Source organism: Nelumbo lutea, chromosome 3, assembly GCF_056320005.1.
Source record: "Nelumbo lutea isolate HS-2025 chromosome 3, American lotus-T2T, whole genome shotgun sequence".
Lineage (NCBI taxonomy): Eukaryota > Viridiplantae > Streptophyta > Magnoliopsida > Proteales > Nelumbonaceae > Nelumbo > Nelumbo lutea.
Genome location: NC_142686.1, coordinates 112,006,924 through 112,028,818, shown reverse-complemented (window position 1 = coordinate 112,028,818; position 21,895 = coordinate 112,006,924). Strand labels below are relative to the sequence as shown.

General features: G+C 36.1%; 1 protein-coding gene across 2 annotated transcripts; it reads left to right on the top strand.

Moving 5' to 3' along the window:
* The first annotated feature begins 490 nt into the window (after positions 1-490).
* Positions 491-20,345, top strand: LOC148867672 (AMSH-like ubiquitin thioesterase 3). Of its 2 annotated transcripts, none has more exons than XR_016110433.1 (14): positions 491-849; positions 3,067-3,131; positions 3,218-3,293; positions 3,481-3,669; positions 3,866-3,978; positions 8,637-8,742; positions 8,830-8,876; positions 9,090-9,423; positions 9,535-9,624; positions 9,711-9,773; positions 15,482-15,556; positions 15,999-16,079; positions 16,188-16,250; positions 17,299-17,351. XR_016110433.1 is itself a non-coding variant. In XM_088980085.1 (14 exons), exons 1-14 carry the CDS (start codon positions 736-738, stop codon positions 20,236-20,238), a joined length of 1,563 nt encoding a protein of 520 aa, XP_088836211.1. In that variant the 5' UTR covers positions 491-735; the 3' UTR covers positions 20,239-20,345. The 2 variants fall into 2 exon arrangements, 1 of the variants encoding a protein (XP_088836211.1); XM_088980085.1 differs by lacking the exon at positions 15,999-16,079 and adding an exon at positions 20,064-20,345.
* Positions 20,346-21,895: the final 1,550 nt, after the last annotated feature.

Genomic DNA, 21,895 nt, shown 5'->3' with positions numbered 1-21,895 from the left:
ATATTATATAATTATTTATTTTTATAATATTTGGAAATGAATAATAAATAATAATTATTTAAATAATAAATAATTATTAATTATATTTTTACATATAAGTTGTGCCAATGCATGCTTTATGGTTGGATAGGAGAGTTGGGTTTTTCCCATCCCATAAAACATTAAAATTTAAGAATTATAATTTATAAATTATAGTTAATCATATGATTTTTAATAAAATTATAATTAGCTACAATATATATATATATATATATATATTTAAAATATATTAATTTAATGTATATACATCTCATTCATGTCTTATATTTAGTGTTGTTAATATATTTTTATGATTTGTTAAAGTATTTATAATATTTCGAAGCTTATTTATGCGTATCTTAGTTTTTCTTCGATCCCATACTTTGAACTTTGAAAGAATTGCTTATTTTTAATTATTTATTAAATAAACACTTATTTTTAAAATAATCACTCTCAAACGCATCCCAAATTCACAACTCACTGCAGCATTTTGTAAGCTTTCGATCACGAAGCCGCGCGCCCGCGCCGCGCACCTTCGTACTATGTTGACATGGAAGCGACATCTTGGAATGGTCTTACTTCGTGAACACGCATTAAGGCACAGACCACTTAACCTGTTTTGGTTATACGGAGGGGAAAAAGAAAAAGGAGAAAATCATTCGTTGGGAAACTATTGATTAAAAGTTGCCAGGAAACCGTTAATTCTCACCGGATACGATGAAGCCCCTCGACAGACCGATCAATATCAACGCCATGACTCGGAAGGTTGACGTCGACCAACGGCTTTCCCTTCGTTATTACTATAGGATCGCAGACAATCTTCTCAAACAGGTTCGCTTGTCTGCAGTTTGTAGTTGAGAACTTCCCCCTTTTCTTATCTCTATTGCAATTGATTCCTTTCTAGTTTCGCTTGGTTTCTGTAATGTTAGTAAGGAACTTATCGAGCTAAACTTAATATCTATATGTCAACCGTTTGAGTAATTTCTTGTTAACAATCGCTTAAGCGAGTAGAATCAAATATCGGTGATTAAATTAAGGCAATGGGTATTAAGAACATTCATCTACTTCTTGAATTTGTTTACTATGAAGGTTGCTACATTTTCATTAGCGATTCCTTGGTAATTGCTACATTTTAGGTATCCCGGAAATAAGTAATTATTGTTCGTGCTTCGTGCACTGTAGCCCGATTTTATTTTTGTCTACTTTTCTATGTTTTAATTGTTTTTTTTTTTTTTTTTTTTTTTTTGAGGACTGAACCTTCAAAATGTCGATGTATAACTATATAACTAAGTGGACATCTATTAAGGTTTAAAATTTAAACAAATTTCACAAGAGAAGTTATTGCCAGGATGTTCACAGTACAAAGATACTGCTGTTTAACGAAACATTGATTTCTTGGTTCAGAAGTTTTGATGATAATTCTCCATATGCTAGCTAAAGTACCTTATGAAATCCAATTGAAGAATTGTCAGATTTACCCACATGGCAAAGGCATGTAGTTGTGCACTTTAAAGCCCACATACCCGGAGCTATTACGGTATTACCCATCTATAAGATTTAACAGTCCCAATGGTTTTGCCTGGAAGCTGTGGGACAGAGACCTTGATGCATTTACACCATTGACCTTAAAACATTTCAATTCAAATATTCAATCATGGACTATGTTGCTGGTGTAATCCATGTAGGGAGTTCTTTCATCAGAACAGCCATGTGGAAGTAAAGATGCATAGAAAGAGAATTTATAACATACAAGGAAAACTGGAAATATCTTTGCATTGGTTGCTTATTGAGTTGGTGGGGCCTTATATAGTTATCATGGATTTTGATATAGGTTGGAATTAGGGGTCCCCCCTCTTCCATCTTGGGCTGATAAGCATGAGAAAACAGATTCAAGTCTGCGAGTGGTCACTTTGTGCAAAAACATGCCAATGGTTGGGTCTGTATCTAGTCCATCTCTCCCAAGATCCTATATGATTGGGACCAACATTGGGCAATTAGGCAATAGTCTTTAGTGAAAACCTAGAATAGTATGGTACATATGTAGCATGATAGGACTTCTATAATTTTCTGGGCATTGTTTCTTTTGTTAGAGTTAAGAAAATGTAAATTTTAAGAGGCCAAATAATTTCTCTTAGACATTATTATTTTTTTTTCTAGCTGTTTTTTGGTATAGAAATCTAATGATGATTTTTTTCTTCAGAATTTAAAATTTCAGAATAGCTGTTAAAAAGTTATAAGTTCTTATTTCAGCAACACAAACAATGATATTGATGGAAGTTGAACTCATTCTTCAATTAGAGGATGGAAGTTACACGAAAGCAATTTTTGTGTCTTCATCAAGGCACCAAGGCAAAGATAGGTGACAGGGACTGTCTTGCTGGCTATGTGCCTAGGCATTGCTTGGGCAACGGATTTTTCTCTTTCATTTCTTTTTGAAAAAACCCTAAATCCTAGGGTAATTCACTGGGTTTAATGGCAACCAACAAATCATCCTTCACTAATAATTAGTAATAGTCTTCATCAAATAAGAAATTAGTACAAACTTCATGTCAAAAAATATAAAATCAATATATTCATGAGAAGAAGAAAGAGAAAAATGCAGAGAATATAGGGGGTGGGGCCCTTGCTTTTTCCCAGGAAAAGAAGAAAATAAAGGGCTGATGCCCCTATTTTGTCCCAGAAAAAGAAAAAAACAATAAAAAAAAAGTGTATGAGTCATAAAGGTATTATTACTCACAAAATGAATAATCTAGTGTAATAATGTCTGTTATGATATTATGAACTCACAAAATAGAAATATAAAAATATTATATGGTGCTTTGTTAAAAACAACTAGGTGCCTGGGTAAGGTGGTCCTCCATGGATGCTTAGTCCTCTAGGCATTGGCTTGATAATGTTTATTTAACAGTGGTTGAACTTGGCAAAATAGCTCTGGAACATCTTGATTGGGATTAGCAATTTTCTCCCTCCTATCTTCTCTAACTTTACATGATTTTATCTTGTCGATCTTTGTTATGAATGCTAAAGACTTGTTTTTTGCATTTTCAGGCCAGTATCTATCGGGAGGAAAAGAATATTATAGATTTGTACATTATACTTGTCAGATTTTCAAGGTATGGGATGCATGATGGGAGTGGCCCTTTTATCTTAAATAGAGTACTATGAAGTATGATTTATGAAATTATTCTTCACTTCCCAGCTTGGTGTCTGAAACTATACCATTCCACCGAGATTACCAAGCATTGCTTCCAAAAGAAAAATCTGTTTACAAGAGGGTGAGTGAAATGTAATTATACTTGCTATTAGCATTACTTTATGTGTTTGTTCAATTATATCCTCAAATGCTTACATTTGGCTCTTCCTTTGTCTTTCTAGAAACCCTTGGGCTATCAGCTTTACTTTATGTGTTTATTGAATAATATTCTGATTTGCTTTGACTTGGCTCTTCCCATGTCATTCCAGAAACTCTTGGGTATTTTGGAGGAGTTGGAATCTCTGAAGCCTGATTTCAAACGCCAACTAAATGAATTGAACAGAGTTCATACTGTGGCTCAACTTGATTGTCCGGAATGTAACTCATATGGATCAACTGCTTCAATGGAATGGTCCTCCACTAAGAAGCCAGCATCTTTGAACTTTGATACTAAACAGGTTTTTAATGTGTTTCTCTTCTTTGAACTCCATTCAAATCTCTAGTATGAATGGTTCTATTTGTTAAGCTATTTGTTGATATATTAATTTGTTTTGTTTATGCATAATCTCATTCTAATGTAGTATTTTTGTCTTTTTAATTGCGTACTTCGTATACTTTCTGATTTCAGACTTCTGTTCATTCTTTTTCATATAGCTGTACCCAGCTAGCAGGAATTCATCACTGTCTTCATGGAAACCTAACCATGAGCTGGCTCAAATTGCATCATCAAAACCCTTGCAAATTGTTGACAAGCAGTTTCAGAAGCTGTAAGTATATTATTCAATCATAATTTAGAATATATGTTTTATTTGGTTATAACTTGAGACAAGTATAACTAAGTCTTGGCTGGTCTCAATTATTATGTTTGTTGAAAATCTAGAATGTTGAGAAAATTGCTGATTGCATAGAGAACAAGTATGTAACATTATGCTTTTAGGTAAGATGTTTTATGATGGACTGTCCTGTATGTAAAATGTGGTGGATCAGTATTGGTAAAAAGAGGTAGTGAAGCTATAGTCTTATTTCAATCACATACGTTGCTTGTTGGTAGTTGGTACATTATCAAGCTGTCTTAAGTGAATTTGTACTTTATAAATGTTCAGTCATGAGAATAGGGTTGTCCCCAAACTCTTTTCATGTTATTAATATCCATTTTTTTATTTTATTTGAAAGGTAAAATGATGTATTGTATTACTGAAAAGAGGGCGAGAGTCCCTCAAACTAGGCACAAGATATGGAAGTATACAGGCCTATACACCGATAAAAGTATAATGAGTGTCCTGCTTGTATCCACTATTCGATCATCTACATAATCCACAAAAATCCTTTCCCACTGGTTTATGAACTCCCTTCTACTTATGCCTTTGAATTTCTTCTGTACACTTGCCCATTCTATCAAACACCTTTCGATATTTCTAATTATCCATTCAGGTTCTACTATCACCTGGTTGAAAACCCTACTGTTATGCTCCAGCCAAAAGGTCCAGCTTGTAGCCCCAGGAATCATCTGCCATAACCTCCTTCCTCTTCTGCTGAATGCTTTGGATGGCCAAGCTGCAACCAGAAAAGACAAATCACCTGGCATTACCCAAACTATTTTGAATAGATGCAAGAAATGACACCAGACTTGATACCAGAGCAAAAATTGAGCAACATCTTCAACTTCAGCCTGGCAGAAGGCACGTTCATTGGCTATAACCGTACCCCTGGATATGAGCTGATGGTACAGCCAAGGTAGAAACAAGAGATTGGAAAAGAGATCTGGTTGAGAAACTCCCCGAGCTTCCTAGGGACCACCACATGCTATCCTGCGTCAAGGGGTCAATTTGGTCCTTTCTGCAGGATCCTTTGCAAGTTGGACGGGTCTTGAGCTTCCCAATCATTTCAAGTTTTGTCTCAAGTGGGGATCCAAAACCACCTGACCACCCAGGAATAATAGTCTCTTATTGGAGTTTCTTTGATTTGCGCTAGCATGTATAAAGAAGGGAATGTTTCCTTAAGAGGCTGAACCTGCAGCCACGGATCTTTCCAAAGGGCAATCTGGTCACCAACACCTGGCTTGAAAATGATATGACTCCGCATATGTGGTTCAACTTAGATATGCCCTTCCATAGGCTGACACCTGGCTTGTGGTTCAACTCCGCATATGTGGTCACCAATGCTTGCTATTGAATCTTTCCATGACTAGGGTCCATAAATCCTTTGATTTATACTTGGCTCCGAGTGGAAGGTCCGCAACTTTGATGGTAATTTCCTTCTCTAGGGTGTTTACCAGTTTATCCACTTGAGGCTAGGGGTGGATTTGAGTCGATCCGAGCGGAATACTTGGCTATTCGAGCTTGGCTCGCTCAAACTGTGTTAGGCTCGAGCTCGATAGCAAGCCAATTTTTTTTTGAAAAAATAAAAATATACATATAAAAATATTTTTTATTTTACATACAAAAAATTAAGAATTATAAAATTTATTTATTATTATACATATAAATAAAAACTATACATATGAAAAATGTTTTTATTTTACATTCAAAAAATAAGAATTATAAAAATTATTTACTATTATACATAAAAAATAAAAATATTATTTATATAAAATAAAAATGATTTATTATATATATTTATATGTATGTATGTATTTATTATATGATAAATATTTATATAATAAAAAATATTTATTTATTATACTAGGCTCGCGAGCCGAGCTTCACTAGGCTCGAGATCGGCTCAATTAGCAAATGAGCCTATATATCAGGCTCGAGCTTTGTTTAAACCGAGCCGAGCCGAGCTCGAATGGCTTGTAAGAAGCTCGGCTCGTGGCCACCCCTACTTGAGGCACATTTCCTTTGGGAATGAATTCGCTTTTTTGTAAGTTCATTTTTAGGGTAGTAGTAGCCTCAAGGCAGGTGAATAGGCACCTTAAGAATTACATATCTTCATGTCTAGCTCTAGTCTCTAGAAAATAAAATTGAATCATTTGCAAGTTGCAATTGAGATATTCAACTACTATAATGAATAGGAATAGGGATAGGGATAGTGGATCTCCTTGTCATATACCCTTTCCCCCTGCAAAGTAGTCTTTAGGAAGACCCTTCACCAATAAAAACATTGCAGTTTCTAGGCAAGATTGAATCCATTTCCTCCATTTTACTCCAAAACCTATTCTGTGAAGCATGTAATCCACAAATTCCCACTAGATATGGTCATAGGCTTTCTCCATATCCACTTTAATTATCACTCTTGACCAGACCTTAATCTTGAGAATGCATTTATCTGCAAAAGTGATTTTATTACTACAATGGAAGGTGGGAGACCCTCAGATCTTTACAAAAGTATATGACTGTAGATATTCAGAGTACATACAAAAAGATGTATAACTAGTATATAAAAAAATGATTAAAGATTGGTTATCTCTAAAATTTGACAGCAGAACCCCTTCAAAAAGATTAGAAGTCCTGGACCATCTCATCAGGGACCATCTGATCTTTTCAATGACTGATTCCACTGGCATAGCCTTCCCTTTGAACACCCAATAATCTCTCTCCATACTTCCCAACAAATGGCATGGAGTTGTTCCATAGAGTGTCCCTTTAGCAGAGGAGATGCCAGTCCTCCATGATGACAATAAGCTTATTGCTGCTGGGTAAAACTACTGTTAAAGCTAGGGTTAGAAGCTTTTTCCAACTCTATACATATGCGAGCAGTGCAAAATAACCTCCCATGGGGTGTTTGTGTGGAAAGGGATAATGGAATTCCAAGAGGAATTTGCATCTCTAATTTTTCTTAGGATGTTGGGCGAGATTTTGGAAAGATGTTTGGTGTGGTGATGTGAAGTTATGTGATGTTTGCCCAAGGCTCTACAAATTGAAAGGTATCACGGACAAGCATATCAAATTGTGTAGTGTCTGGTGTTTAGATGACCAATATTAGATAGGGAGATAGAGGAGTTTCTCTTGTTGCTATCTAAACTGGAAGAGGCAAAAATTGACCCTAGTGAGGAATATGTTAGATGGTGGAAAGAATATGTGGATGGGAAGTTCTTGGTTAAGCCCTGTGCTGTTTTGGCAAGAAATCAGGTGGAAGAGGCAGTTGAATCAGTCATTTGGGGCAACCTGATCCCACCTGGGGTGGAATCCATTTCTTGGCTGGTTGCTGTTGATAGTATTCTTACTCTGGATTGTCTAAAATCTAGACCTGAAATCTAGAGGATTTCACCTGTCAAGTATGTGTATCATGTGCAGACAACAAGAGGAAAATGTCTTACACTTATTTATCAGATGCAGCTGGCTAGAATTCATTTGGAATTTCTTCATTGAAACATTCAAAATGCAGAAACACAATCCTTTAAGTACCATGGGCATTTTTCACAATGGCCTAGAATTGGAAGGAGTCGGAAGGCTAAAATTTTAAGGAAAGAAAGAAACAGATACATCTTTGAAAAAGGTCCTCAAGGAGACATCAACAGAGGATCTAGCAGAGAGTTTGCCGCCATCTTTGGGCATTGTTTAATAAGACGATTTATTACAAGTTTACAACCTTCTTAATTTTCTGTTCCAATTGTACTTTGAATTGGCTATCCTCAGTTGTACTTGGTGAATAGGATATATTCTAAATCCAATTTATATTGCATATTTGCTGCTTAGTATGGGTTATTTGCCCTATGAATGAAAAATTAACCTTTCTTTCTATACACTGCTAGCATCTTAGGCACTCATTGGATTCATCTAAGTTAATATTTCAGAACTCCACCATGACTTACTTTATCTGACCTTTTGCTGTCAATTAAATTCTTCAGATATGTATAGGTCTCACATTCTCTATGAATTTGGGAATCCTGAATGATGGTCAGTGGTTACTGAAGACTAGAATCTATTAATTAAATAAGATGGTAACTGCACAAGATTGTTACTGGTGAAGTATGGAAAAGAAAAAGAACCATCTGCAGCATCAATCAGCTATAAATGTTCTGAAAGAAAAAGAACAAAATCTTGCTTCAATAGATTTTACAATCCTCAGTTTGCAGAGGGCTTTTCCAGAATTAATACTCAAGCTTTATCTTGTTTCTCAATTACTCTTTTGTTGGTAGAGTTAAGTTTCAGATACGTATAATTTGGTAGATATAGAATTTGATGCATATCTTGTCATTTGCCACGTGGATCTTCTATCTTCCTATTCTTTGTTTGCCTTGTTACATGCTTCCTTTTTTAATTTTATTTGGTCATTGTTCTTGTTTTTGTTCAATGCAGCATATTGTCTTATAATCATGTTTTGAAAAACTTCATGATTTTTCGAAGTAAAACAGGTGGTGCTATTAGTTTTAATTTTTCCATTCTATTTATTTCCAATATATGTGATACTCAATGTAACATCCATTTATTGGTTGGCTATTCAATTTAATATTATTACTTCTGGTGTCCCAATAAATATGTAGGTCTTTCAACCTTCCTCTTCCAAAGGAGGAAACATTGTCCAGACATTCAATTTTAGGTCCAAATGGTCTCAGGGGTCAGTGGCTTGGACCTAGCATGGGGATAAAGGTAAAATTGTTCCAGAAATTTCTGATTGTGCTAGACTATGGCTAACATTGATCACATTTATTTTGATTCAATATTTATGTTGCACAGGTTAATTATCCAAGCAATGCTGAAATAACTCCAGCTGTAAAATCAGGGTTTGTATTTAAACTATTTTTACGGTGTTTGTAGAAGTCCTATTTTTTTTTAACATCTACCTCCCTGTTTATTTTCATGTTTAGTCTATATTTTCTCTGTGACGTTCTAAAGGGCTGATCAATCTGCATTTCTAATATGTCATGCTGGTGCTTTTTCTTGCAACACCACCTTTTTTTTTAACATTTTTTATCTTGCACTACCAATGGAAATAGCTTGAATCAAGGTGGACAATATGATCTCGTGGTAAAAGAAAGTGATCCAGGAGCTAGAAGTACAATTGAAGCAGTACTCTCTTTGGATGATGGTAGATGGTTACAGCCCCATGAGGAGCCACGTTCTTCATTGAATGATGATATAACAGAAGATCCTTTTCAGTTAAGTAATATCAGGCAACCTTCTCCTCCTCCTGTTCTTGCCCATGTGCAGCAGGACTTCCTTCCAATCCCTCCTTCAAAGGTTGCTGATCCAAGACCTGGACCTGCAAAACCTTTACAGGATGAGAAGGATGGGATATCCAACTCTAATTCTTATCAGCACCTACACATTGTAAGTACTCCTTGCTTCTACTCCTTTATTTACATCATGAAAAAAATTTCCCCTTCTTTGTGTTTGTAAACTTCTATTGAGGGTCTTTCTTCCATGTGAATTGCATTTCAGCCAGTAAAAATGATGGAGGATTTTTTGAGATTGGCACAGACAAATACAGCAAAAAACTTGGAAACATGTGGTGTTCTTGCTGGTTCTCTTGTAGGTTCTGTTAAAGTTATCAAAGTTTTGAGGGACCTGAAATTTTGTGTATTCAGTTTCTTATCCTCATTTTCAACTAATTGCAGAAAAACAGGGTTTTCCACATTACAACGCTAATAATTCCAAAACAAGAGTCAACTTCAGATTCGGTAAGAGATTGGTCTGTCTGAAAATTTGTTTTGATGTCCCCATCCTTAGTTTCATGCTGAATCAGCTTTGAACTAATGAACCTAGAAGTGTTTAAATTAAAACTACGGAAAACTGAGAAAGAGGTTGATGCCATAATCTGCAAAGGTTTTTTAAATATAACCAAGGGAATGGCTTTATGCTCTTAGTTCTCTATGTAAGTAGTGCTTTCCCTTTTCTTGTCAACTGGCAAGTAACTTCATGGTTTTACTACTGATGCTGCTAAATCAAAGCAACTCCCTCTGGGAGTAGATTTTGGAGACCCACTATTTCCATTTTCACCAGAAGAAAGTTAAAAAGCAACTGGGGGAGGGGGGAGGGGAATATTGTTATAGGATATGTTACTCAGGATCTAGCAATATCTCTATGTGTGCAAAAGCCCCTCAAGTTTGAAATGAAGTTCAGTTTCCACTTCATATCTCTTAGTTCACGAATGGGAACAAACAAAATTTGGTTCCTCTGTTTGACTATAATCTTATTGTTTTGTTTCACAAAAACTTACATAGATTGCTATCTGCTAGTGTGAACCGAATTGAGAGCAAGAAGAAAACAGATTTAGGGGTGTCAAGAATAGTCGACCCCCACCCCAAAGAGTCTCTTTTATATTGAAGAGATAAAGGAACAAATAAAATAATAAGAATACAATGCTGTACAACAAGGACTACTCTAACAGTGTACATCAAGATATATCTTCACACTCTCCCTCAAACTGATGCATAGACATTAGCATCAGTTTGCCCATAAGAATGAGATGTTGACTTTTAGTCATGGCCTTGGTGAAGATGTCGGCAATCTGCATGTGAGAGGCTACATGAGGAAGAGATATAGAGTCTGCAACAAGAAGGTCTCTAATAAAGTGACACTCCACCTCGTTACGTTTAGTCCTCTCATGAAAGACTGGATTAGATACAATCTTGATAGTGTTGGTGTTGTCAGTATACAGAGGGATAGGAGTAGAAGAGAAATACCAAGATCCATGAAAAGGGACTTCAACCAAACAATATCATTACATGCAGAAGACATAGCTCTATACTCAGCTTCAGTAGAAGACTTAGAGACAGTTTGCTGTTTCTTGCACTTCTAGGAGGTGAGAGAGTCACCCATGAAGATGCACCACCCAGTAGTGGATCAACGAGTGTCAGGGCAACCAACATCAGCATAAACCCTCAATTGTATGAATGATGAGGAAGAGAAAAACAGTTCTTGAGAGGTTGTGTCTCTAACATAATGGATGATGCAGTGAACAACAGTCATATGAGGTTGCCGCGGGGCAGAGACAAATTGATCGATGACTTGAACAACATGTGAAATATCAGGCCTGGTCATAGTAAGGTAGATCAAAGAGCCAACAAACTGATGGTACAAGGTAGCATCAAGAAGGATGAGGCCTTTGGATTTAGATAGCTTGACATTTAGCTCTAGGGTGGTATCAACATGTTTCTCATCAGTGATTCCAGCTAATTTGACGAGATCAGAGGCGTATTTTTGTTGACAAATAAAATACCCTCGACTGCTACGATGAACCTCCAAACCCAAGAAGTAAGAGGACCCATGTCCTTCATGTGAAATGAGTTATGAAGTAAGGACTTCAGCTCACAAATGCCATCATGACCATCCCTAGTTAGAAGCATGTCATCAACATACAATAGGAGGATAGTGATACCTTGGGTTTTTCTCTTAACAAAGAGGGAGTAGTTAGAGGAACTTTGATTATACCCAACTGCAACAACAACATCCCAGAAGCGCTCAAACAAAGCCCTTGGTGCTTGCTTCAGACCATATAGAGATTTCTTTAGGCGACAGTCACGTGAAGGATCACTGTAGTATCCAGGCGGAGGTTTCATGTAGACTGTCTCCTTTAGTTCTCCATGAAGAAAAGCGTTCTTTACATTTAATTGGTAAATAGTTCAGGGATAAACAACAGATATGGCCATAAGAGTCCGAACTGTGGTGATCTTAGCAACCGGGGCAAATGCTTCTTCATAATCAATCCCATATTCCTGACTATATCCTTAGGCAACTAACCGGGCCTTATATCGATCAAGGGAACCATCTGACTTCAGTTTGATCGTATGGACCCAATGACTTCCAACAATAGAAACATCTAGAGGAGCTGGCACAAGATCTCAAGTGTCATTCTCATGGAGGGCTTGAATTTTGGCATCCATGGATTTTTTCCACTGAGAACTTCTAATGGCTTACTGATAAGATCTGGGGATATCTATGGAAGAAAGTATAGCAGAAAAGGAACTATGGTTTGAAGGAAAACCATAGCGGTCAGGGGGTTGAGAAATATGGGTAGAACGACAAAGTGGAATAATTGAACTACTATCTGAAATAGGAGGATCTTGGGTCAAGGTATCACTTACAGAGGTTATCGGAGATGGATGCTCTGGACCGGGTGGAAGGGGACATGTAGCCGCTTGCGGGTGAAGATGAGAAAATCTCTCTCAGTTGAGGAAGTAGTAATGTCATCTGAATCAAAGTCCTGCAAAGCAGAGATGGAAGGAGTAGACAATCTAGCAACCCTAGCAAAGAAGGAGATATGTTTAAGAAACACAACATTCTGGGAAATCCGAATACGATGAATAGCGGGATCATAGCACAAAAATCCTTTGTGGTCAGGACTATATCCCACAAAGGCACACATAGCAGACTGAGTAGTTAATTTAGATTGTTCACGAATATGAAGATGAACAAAACAAAGACAACCAAAAACATGAAGGCTAGAGAAATCTGGGGGATAACCAAAAAATTTTTGGAAGGGAGAAGTGTTGCCTAGAATAGAGGAGGGAAGAAAATTGATCAAATACACGGCTGTACTAGCTACTTCTACCCAAAACGAAGTTGGAGTATGAGACTCTTGTAGTAGTGTCTGCGCAACACTGAGAATGTGTCCATTCTTCCGTTCAACCACACCGTTCTGTTGTGGAGTGTCTGGGCAGCTGCGTTGACACTGAATTCCATAACTCCTTAAGTATGCCAGGAAGTCTCCATCTCTATATTCTCCCCCTGAATTTAAGCGGAGGATAGTCACATTGCACTTGTACCGGTTTTGCACCATAGTATGAAACGGTTTAAATGCACCAAAGACTTCTTATTTGTGCCGTAGAAAATAAATCTAAGTAATCTGGTACAATCATCTATAAATAATACGAAATATCTATATCCCAATTGTGAAGTAATAGAAGTAGACCAAACATCACTATGTATTATCTCAAAAGGTTTAGTGGCATGTTTAGATGTATGAAGAAATGGTAAAACACGACTTTTACTCAAACAACACGTAGTGCAAGAAACATCAAAAGTATGAACAAGAGGAATTTTATTCTTAATCAAACTAGAGTCAAACAAAAAATTTAATTTTTGCGAATATGGATGACCCAATCGTTTATGCCACAAATCCCAAACATTATTTCTTTAACTCAACAGAGAATCAAATAAAGAACTAAGTAAAGCTGATGATGCCCCTGATTGAGATTTCTCGAACTCCAATGCAAACAGACGGCCCAACCTAGGCCCCTTTCTTTCACCTTCCCAGTGTACCGCCCTGTATCAAGCAACCATCATGAGAAAATGTGAGAACATTTCCTTCATCAACAAATTGGCCAACAGAATTCAGATTAGTAGTAAGTTTGGGTACTAAGAGGGTTTTGGAGAGAGGGAAGGATCTGGTTGGTGACAGTTGAAGGGACAGATCATTGCTACCAATGATGTCTAACTTTTCACCATTGGCAGTAATAATATGTTTATGGTGAGTTTCAGTGGAAGGATTTGGGTGATTGAGGTAGGCTCCTGTCATATAGTTGGTGGCACCTGAATCTATAATCCAAGCATGTGAAGGGGAAGAACAATATGCAGAGAATTTACTAGACAAGCCAATAGCAGAGAAAGCAGAGGAAATAGTAGAAGATACCAATTGCTGAACCTTTTCATCATCCATGATACCTGTTGAATCATCTTTCATTGAAGAATCACCCTTGGTGGATACAGTGTTTGTTGCTTGTCCATCGGTTGCCTGATAGGCCCGGGGCTGAGCATTTTTCTGAGAATCCTTAGCTAGTTGGACTGGACAGTCTAGAATGATGTGACCATGTTGCTTGCAATAGGTACACACATTCTTTTTCTTATAGTGAGATGCAATGTGTCCAAAACCCTTACACTCATAACACTGGGTTTTGGAGAAGTCCTTGGAGGTTGGCTTCTTACCCCCATGAGCAACAAAGGCTGTTTCAGCCCCAACTTCAGCCATCTTCCCATCAAACCCGACTGCAGTGAGAAGTCTAGTCTCTTCCCTTAGAAGTTCCCCTAAAACAGAATCCATATCTGGAAGTGTTCCCCTACTCAGAATCTTGGACATGATTATCTCATATTCAGGTCTAAGTCTCATCAAGAACTGAGTCATCTTTCTCTTCTCAAAGTGCTTTTGAATATATTTCACACACTCTACTGGATCTGAGGGTTCAATGTGAACAATCTCATATTCAGCCCATAAATCAAGAAACCGGAATAATATTCCTGTATCCTCCTATCTCCTTGGCTGTAAGAAAATATTTCTGATTCTATCTGATACTGTTTAGATACGTTGGACTGTTGATAAACTTTTTCCAGATACAAGTACATCTCATAGGCTGTTTTCATTCTCCTCATAGGTAAAGATATATGATAATCAATAGAATTTAGAATCCAAGAAACAAGCTTACCATTATCCAACTTCCACTGTTGTAAAGCTTTGGCCTTGGTCTCAGCTGGTTTAGTGACTGTTCCATTTAGATATCCTTCTAAACCTTTCACTTCAACATAAAAGTCAAAATGGAACTTCCACATCCCATAGTTCTGTCCATTCATCTTCACATGAGTGATATCACCTCTGTCTGAAGCCATGGTAGCAAGAAAGTAGCACAAAATAGGGTTCGGCTGAAGTTTAAAAGAACTAAACTGAAGTAAAACTTGATAAAAAATGAGTGAAATAGGCTGTAATCAATCCAAGAGAGTCAAAAACTGAGAAAGAAACCCCTTACTTTCACCGGAGATTGTTCAACATCCAATAGAAAAAGAAAACTGAACACAGTCCAGAAAAGGAAAGTCTGGGCGCAGCCGCCTAGAAGAAAAGTCCAGATCTCTCTCAAAACTTCACGGATCTCTGTAAAAATTTTAGAGTATGTTGAGAAGGGCTAGGCGACAACTTCTTTCAAACCTTGCTGCAAACGGATGTCAAACGAGAGAGATCCAATAAAATCTCTCTCTCTGGATGCGCAGAAAACAGAAAAGTGGTTCCTGGAAAGATCAAAACAGTCCAGGACCAATGAGCAGAGATGTAAGCTCTCAATAGATCAAGAAACAAGGTGGATCAGAGAGAAAGAAGATCAAAGGGAAACCTGCTCTGATACCATGTGAACCGAATTGAGAGCAAGAAGAAAACAGATTTAGGGGTGTCAAGAATAGTCGAACCCCACCCCAAAGAGTCTCTTTTATATTAAAGAGGTAAAGGATATGCACAGTTACAAGAATGCCCTTACAGGGCTGAAAGATAAAAAGAACAAATAAAATAATAAGAATACGATACTGTACAACAATGACTACTCTAATAGTGTACATCAGGATATATCTTCACAGCTAGTAGTGCCCTACTATCAAATTCTTATTGTTTTCAATAAATTGCTATGTTCAGTGTCAGACGATGAACGAAGAGGAAATTTTTGATGTTCAAGACAAGCTCTCCCTTTTCCCTCTTGGATGGATTCATGTAAGTATCAAAATTATCTTTATTACTATTACATTTGATTCGATTCTTTTTCTGTTTTTCCCCTGATTTTTGCTGTAAGCCTGTATAGATGATTTAGAACCCTTTTTAACACCTGATTCATCTGGTGTTGAGCTTCATCAAAGCGCTTAAATGCACAAACCTAAATGTTATTGCCAAAATAAACCCTGAAAGGAGCCTCAAGTCTAGATCAATAGTACCCTCCTAGCAAATCCATTTTTTTGGCCATTGTGTCCTGTGGATAGCAAGCACTTGAGAAAAAAAAAATCCCCTACATAACTACAAGAGAACTTTTTTTTTTTCCTGAGAAGTTTCTGTTTTCTTTGAGAAGTGAGACTATTCTCTCTTATATTGTCGATTTTCTATCTCATACACTTAATTGCTGACACTCAGTCTAACTTGGAGCTTGTAAACCAATTTGCAGCATATTAAGGCACACTAACCTCAGGCTCTGTTCTTTGATATCCATACATCTACATTCAGTTTAGGAACTACATGTTTGATGGTAGCCATATTTCTTGTTAAGATATCTTACACTTTCTTGCGTATCCATAAGATGTATATCATATTCATTGGACTCTGCTCTTGATTGAGTTCTGCCTTTGGTTTCCAGACACATCCATCACAGACATGCTTCATGTCATCAGTTGATCTTCACACTCATTACTCATACCAGGTAATAATGGAACTCTAAAAGCATTTCTTATGCAATTTAACTACTGATTTCCAGTTTGCTGTTCTTCCCTTTGGGAACCCCGAATTAGTTGGTCTAGTTGTTCTCTGATTAAACTGAATTTTGTTTTTTAACAAATTTTACAGGGCGGGGGGTAGCATCCCTAATTACAAGTAAAAAATGCATATATTAAAAGACAAAAATAGTACTGTTATGTTTATTAAGTTATACCATAATAAACAGGGCTATCTTTGTGCATTTTCAGTGGTGATGTGCCCAAATCCATTGCCTTTTTCAATTCCCCCGGTTTGATATCTTTATGTTCTGTTCCAGATTAACAGATAGTTATAGTTAGTGGATGATTTTACTTGATTTGTTCTGTAAGAACGGTAAACATTAAGATCCATTGCGCTGATGTGGAAGACACACACACACACACACACAAAATTGAAGACATTTGAACTTCATTTTCATTTAGGCCTCTGCATTACTTTGGATTAGCACAGCTGGAGAATTTGGAAGTTAGTTCAAGAGACAGGAATTTGTTTAGGGACTTGGAATCTAGGAACGTTGGGAGATAAAGGTCATGAAGTTAGTAGTCATAATGAAGAAAGAAAAGTCAGTGTAAGGGATCGGATGAAAAGGTAAAAATGCAAGAAATTGATTGATACAAGCAACTCATGGTTCATGAGAGAGAAATAATATAAATGGGTGGCTCATGTGGTACAGATGGTGCAATTATCTGTGGATTTACTCATAAAAAATTGTTCATTGAATTAAAAAGTGTGGAATAAGAGTGCAAGAGAAATGGGAATTGGAATATGGGTCTGTAACTAACTACTTTACAATTGTCATCCTCAATTACCCACAAGATAATCAAAGCAGTAGAAAAAGGGGATCTTGCTATTTGCCATGCAGGGAGTTTATTTTAAACTTGCATTTTCAAATGACATAACTTCATTAAATTCTGCCCTTTTGTATTTAATTCATGTCTCTTCTGATTTCTTGATATTGTAGTCCTTTGTTGAGGGAGTTGTGTTTTCTTTATCAGATAATGTTACCAGAGGCAATTGCAATTGTTATGGCCCCGAAAGATACATCCAGGTATTTTTTGAAATTTCAAGTGCCCTTGCATCAAATTATATTTTTAGGTAATAATCCTTTGCATTAGAAATTACTAAATTTGTCTGTAATTGTTTATATTCTGCAGCAAGTAAACTGTGTTTTTGCTAAATTGCTCAACTTCTGTATACCATGTGTCTGCTTGATGTTTAGGTTCCATAAATCGCATTTCTAATTCCAGCTTTCTTATGGTTGAAATGAAGATGGTTAACCCCACATTAGATGTACACTGATATTGGATTGTAGGTGTGAACTGATGAATAAATTGCAGAATGTTATTTTTTTTTCTCAAAATACTAAATAGGTGTCCACATGGCTTGCCTACTAAGTCTAAATGTTCACTATTCAGATAGGGGTGCAAATTAGGTACCCTATCTGAAGAATTTACTCTTCATTGGACCTTCAGTCTGCTCCCTCAAAAATTTAACAAATTTTAAACCCAGGTTTGTCCAATTTGCATTCCCTAGTTCAGATGATCCCTTCTATCAAAAGAACCCTCTTGCAATTCTCATAAAAAAACGTAAGGTTGGGAGACAACTAGACTCTTGGGCATCTGCCATTGTAACAGAAGTTGAGGCTTCATGGATATCTCCTCTTGGGAGAGAAAGGTGGGTGAAGTAGTGGATTATCTTGTCAAGGGAGACGAAGGTTCCATATAGGGGTGCAACTTGGGTTAGCCTGAGTTAACATTTTACACTGCTTTGGTTTCAGGGTTCAGGCTGGGACCATTCAAGTTTTGACAAAAGCCCAACCCTAGCCCAGCCAAGTTGCACCACAAGTTCCCAAGAAAGGGGTTGTATAGAAATAACTCAAATGTATCAGAACCCATGTTTTTGCTTTCCTTTTAAGCCTTTTCTCATCATCATCTGATATATCCCATTAGGACCGTATCCAGTCCACCCCTCCCAAGACACCAGATAGCTAGGATCAACACTGGGTAATGGCCTTTTTAATGTGGGGCTGGGCAGGAATCCTGTTCTAACATATTCATGGTTGGTAATAGGTTGGCCTAGATGATCTTTTTAGAACCAGTAACAAATCACACCGCTACAGATTGTAATGAGCAGAGAGAGTTCATTAACCATTCATCCTGTAGATGTGGGGTGGAAAGCAAATTGGCTGATGTGCCAAGGACAATAACTGAAATAGGTGTGGACCAGAAGAGCTCTGACATATGGATGGATAACCCAACACAACCACTATCTCTTACTAAGTAAGCCCTACTCTTTGGTTCCACAATGCATTGGGGGGGGGGGGTGAATCACATACACATCCACAACTTTGATGGGCAGTGATTTCTCGGCAATAGCAAATGAATTGTTGAGTAGGTGGGTTCTATATTTTAGTTGGTTCCACACTATAGGCAGGAAGGCAAGTGGTCTAAAATGGCCTTTGGCATTCATTTTGACCACTTTTCCTCCCTACCCATTGTTTTATTTAGGGTTATCTTAGCTTGATGGATTTCTGATTATTGACAATAAGAGAGCCAATGTAAAATTTGGATATCAATTATTGTAACAAGGCACACATATAACATGTACAGCAACTTGCAAATAATGAAGTTATTTCTTTCCATTGTACTGTTGTGGTTACTCCATTATGGTACAATCTCAGGTTGTAACCAATGTAAATATTGCCCTTACATTCAGACAATCCAGAGGGTCAATTATGAGGCAAAGCCAATCGTTGGAATGGCATGCCAAGCCTAATGAGATTGTAATCAATGCAAGGGTTGCCCATACATTAGGACATTCTGGAGAATCAATTACATGAAATGCCAATCCTTGAAGTTACAAATTGACCCCAATATAATTCTTCATAGCATGGTAGAATCTTAATGTGGAAATTATGAGCTCAACAGTTGTGACTTACTTGTCAAAGGGTCAACCTTTTGCCCTCATATTTCTTCACAAAGGAATTGTAATTCATAGGTATTACTATTAGTGGGTTTTGCATGTATCTTGGCAGGGAGATACCTATACTATTTACCAATGTTGTAAGTGTGGGCATGATGTTAGGTGTTCCACTATCCTGTGGCATGAGGTGTAAACCAGAAAAGCAAGAGGCGTAATCCTCTTGGGCATATTTTTTTAATTAATAATTAATTAAAATAAAATATTAAAAAAAAGAAAAATCAGGAAAAATATATAGTTTCAGTTTTAATAATAAATCCATCATATTCAAATACAAATCAATAACTTATCCAACACAAAAGGACTCAAGCTCAACCACAGGACTCTAAATCAGCATTGTCAACTAGGATAAAAATACCATGATCAGCCTCAATATTTGCATCTGCAACATATGGTTATATCTTCCTACTCATCAGCTTGTCTTTCGAGATTTGAGAATGAGGGAATGGGGATGATCAACCATTCATGCTTTTTCCTGTAATATTTAATGATAACTTGTAATTGGAACATTATAAAATAGTGTACACCATGTACAACGCATACACTTTTCTACATTGTATGCCTCGTGTATTCTTGTCTGAATGCTACACTTCTGGTAGTTTTTTTAATCTTCATGGGATGGTGCACCGATATGCATGTCTCCCACACCTTATAAAAACTGATTCATACAAGCTTTTTGTAACTTGCCTGTCTTGGTTTCAATAAAAATTTTCAGATTTGTTAACAATAAAATATTTAATCCAGATAAATTTTAAACATGTGCTATAATATGTTACTGCAGACAACATGGCATATTTCATCTTTCTGACCCAGGTGGTGTATCTGTGATTCGCAACTGTCAACAACGTGGGTTTCATCCTCATGAGGAGCCTGAGGATGGTAGCCCAATATATGAGCACTGCTCCCATGTTTATATGAACTCCAATTTGAAGTTTGATGTTGTTGATCTTAGGTAAGGTACCATTCATTCAATTTTTGTGCTGTATGTGTATCTATATACATATAAAATGCATTTACATAACACTCATTGAAAAGAAATAAATATCTTGGTGAATTCAACTCATTCTCCAAAGCTGAAACTTGATCCAAAAGTTACGTGTCATGGAACATCTAATAGAACTACAGGTGCTAAAAGGCCGCCTTTGTTGGACTATCCGCCATCTAATTGCCCTTCCAATGTATTGGGCTAAGGATTTAAGTTTTTTTGTTTCCTTTTTGCTCTAGTGTATTTCTAGGAGTCAGGTCATATCCCCCCTCCTACTGATCATCAATAAATTTTTCTTCTTTCTTTCTTCTTCTATTTTTTTTAAATATATTCTAAATTTATAATGTTATCACTCTTTTTTTTTTATGAATAATGTTATCGGGATACGCTTTGGATATGTATGAATACAGACAAAAAATTAATATAACGCATAAATATGCTAAAAAACTCAAATAAATCCTAAAATATATATTAATAATGATAGTTACAAGTTTTATGTGATTGTAAATAAGTTATTTAAAAGTAAAGAAACTGTAATTTAATGATCTATATAAAATTCAAGATATCGGGACACACTTAGTAACTATTGGCAAATGATGGAATAACTAAAACGTGAAAAAACAGAAAAAAAAACTAAAATGTATATTGATATACATTAGTTTTAAAATAATCAATATAACTTATCTTAATATTTATTAATATATAAATTTAATAATTAATTCTAACATTTATTGATAAGCATACACCAAGGAAAAGAGAAACTTTACTTAACAATAAAAATTCATAACCCTATAGCAAGCAAATGGGTGTGGCTTAGTGGTGGACTTATAGAATCTTGCTATTGCTTTGGATATGTATGGATACGGACAAAAAATTAAGATAACACATAAATATGCTAAAAAACTCAAATAAATCCAAAATATATATTAATAATGATAGCTACAAGTTTTATGTGATTGTAAATAAGTTATTTAAAAGTAAAGAAACCGTAATTTAATGATCTATATAAAATTCAAGATATCGGGACACACTTATTAACTATTGGCAAATGATGGAATAACTAAAACATGAAAAAACAGAAAAAAAAACTAAAATGTATATTGATATACATTAGTTTTAAAATAATCAATATAACTTATCTTAATATTTATTAATATATAAATTTAATAATTAATTCTAACATTTATTGATAAGCATACACTAAAGAAAAGAGAAACTTTACTTAACAATAAAAATTCATAGACCTATAGCAAGCAAATGGGTGTGGCTTAGTGGTGGACTTCTAGTTGTTAAAGCCTAATGGCTAGGGTTAGAATCTTGCTATTACTAAGTTTGTAGTTTTATACTAACAAAATAAATTCAATGAGAAAGAGGGTATTAATTAATGAAATAAATGAGAAGAGGATTCCAATTAGGTGCTAAAATTGAAATTCAAATTTAAAATTATGCATTAATTATAGGAATAATTTACTAATTAATGAGAGAGAAATTGCACTTAAATATCGGAGTAAATATAAAATTAATGAGAGGTAATACTGTTTGAGAATGTACTCGTCCATGTATCGGATTTGTACCAGAATGATACGTGATATGGTCCGTTGCGAAATTTTGAATCTTGCTTGTGAGGG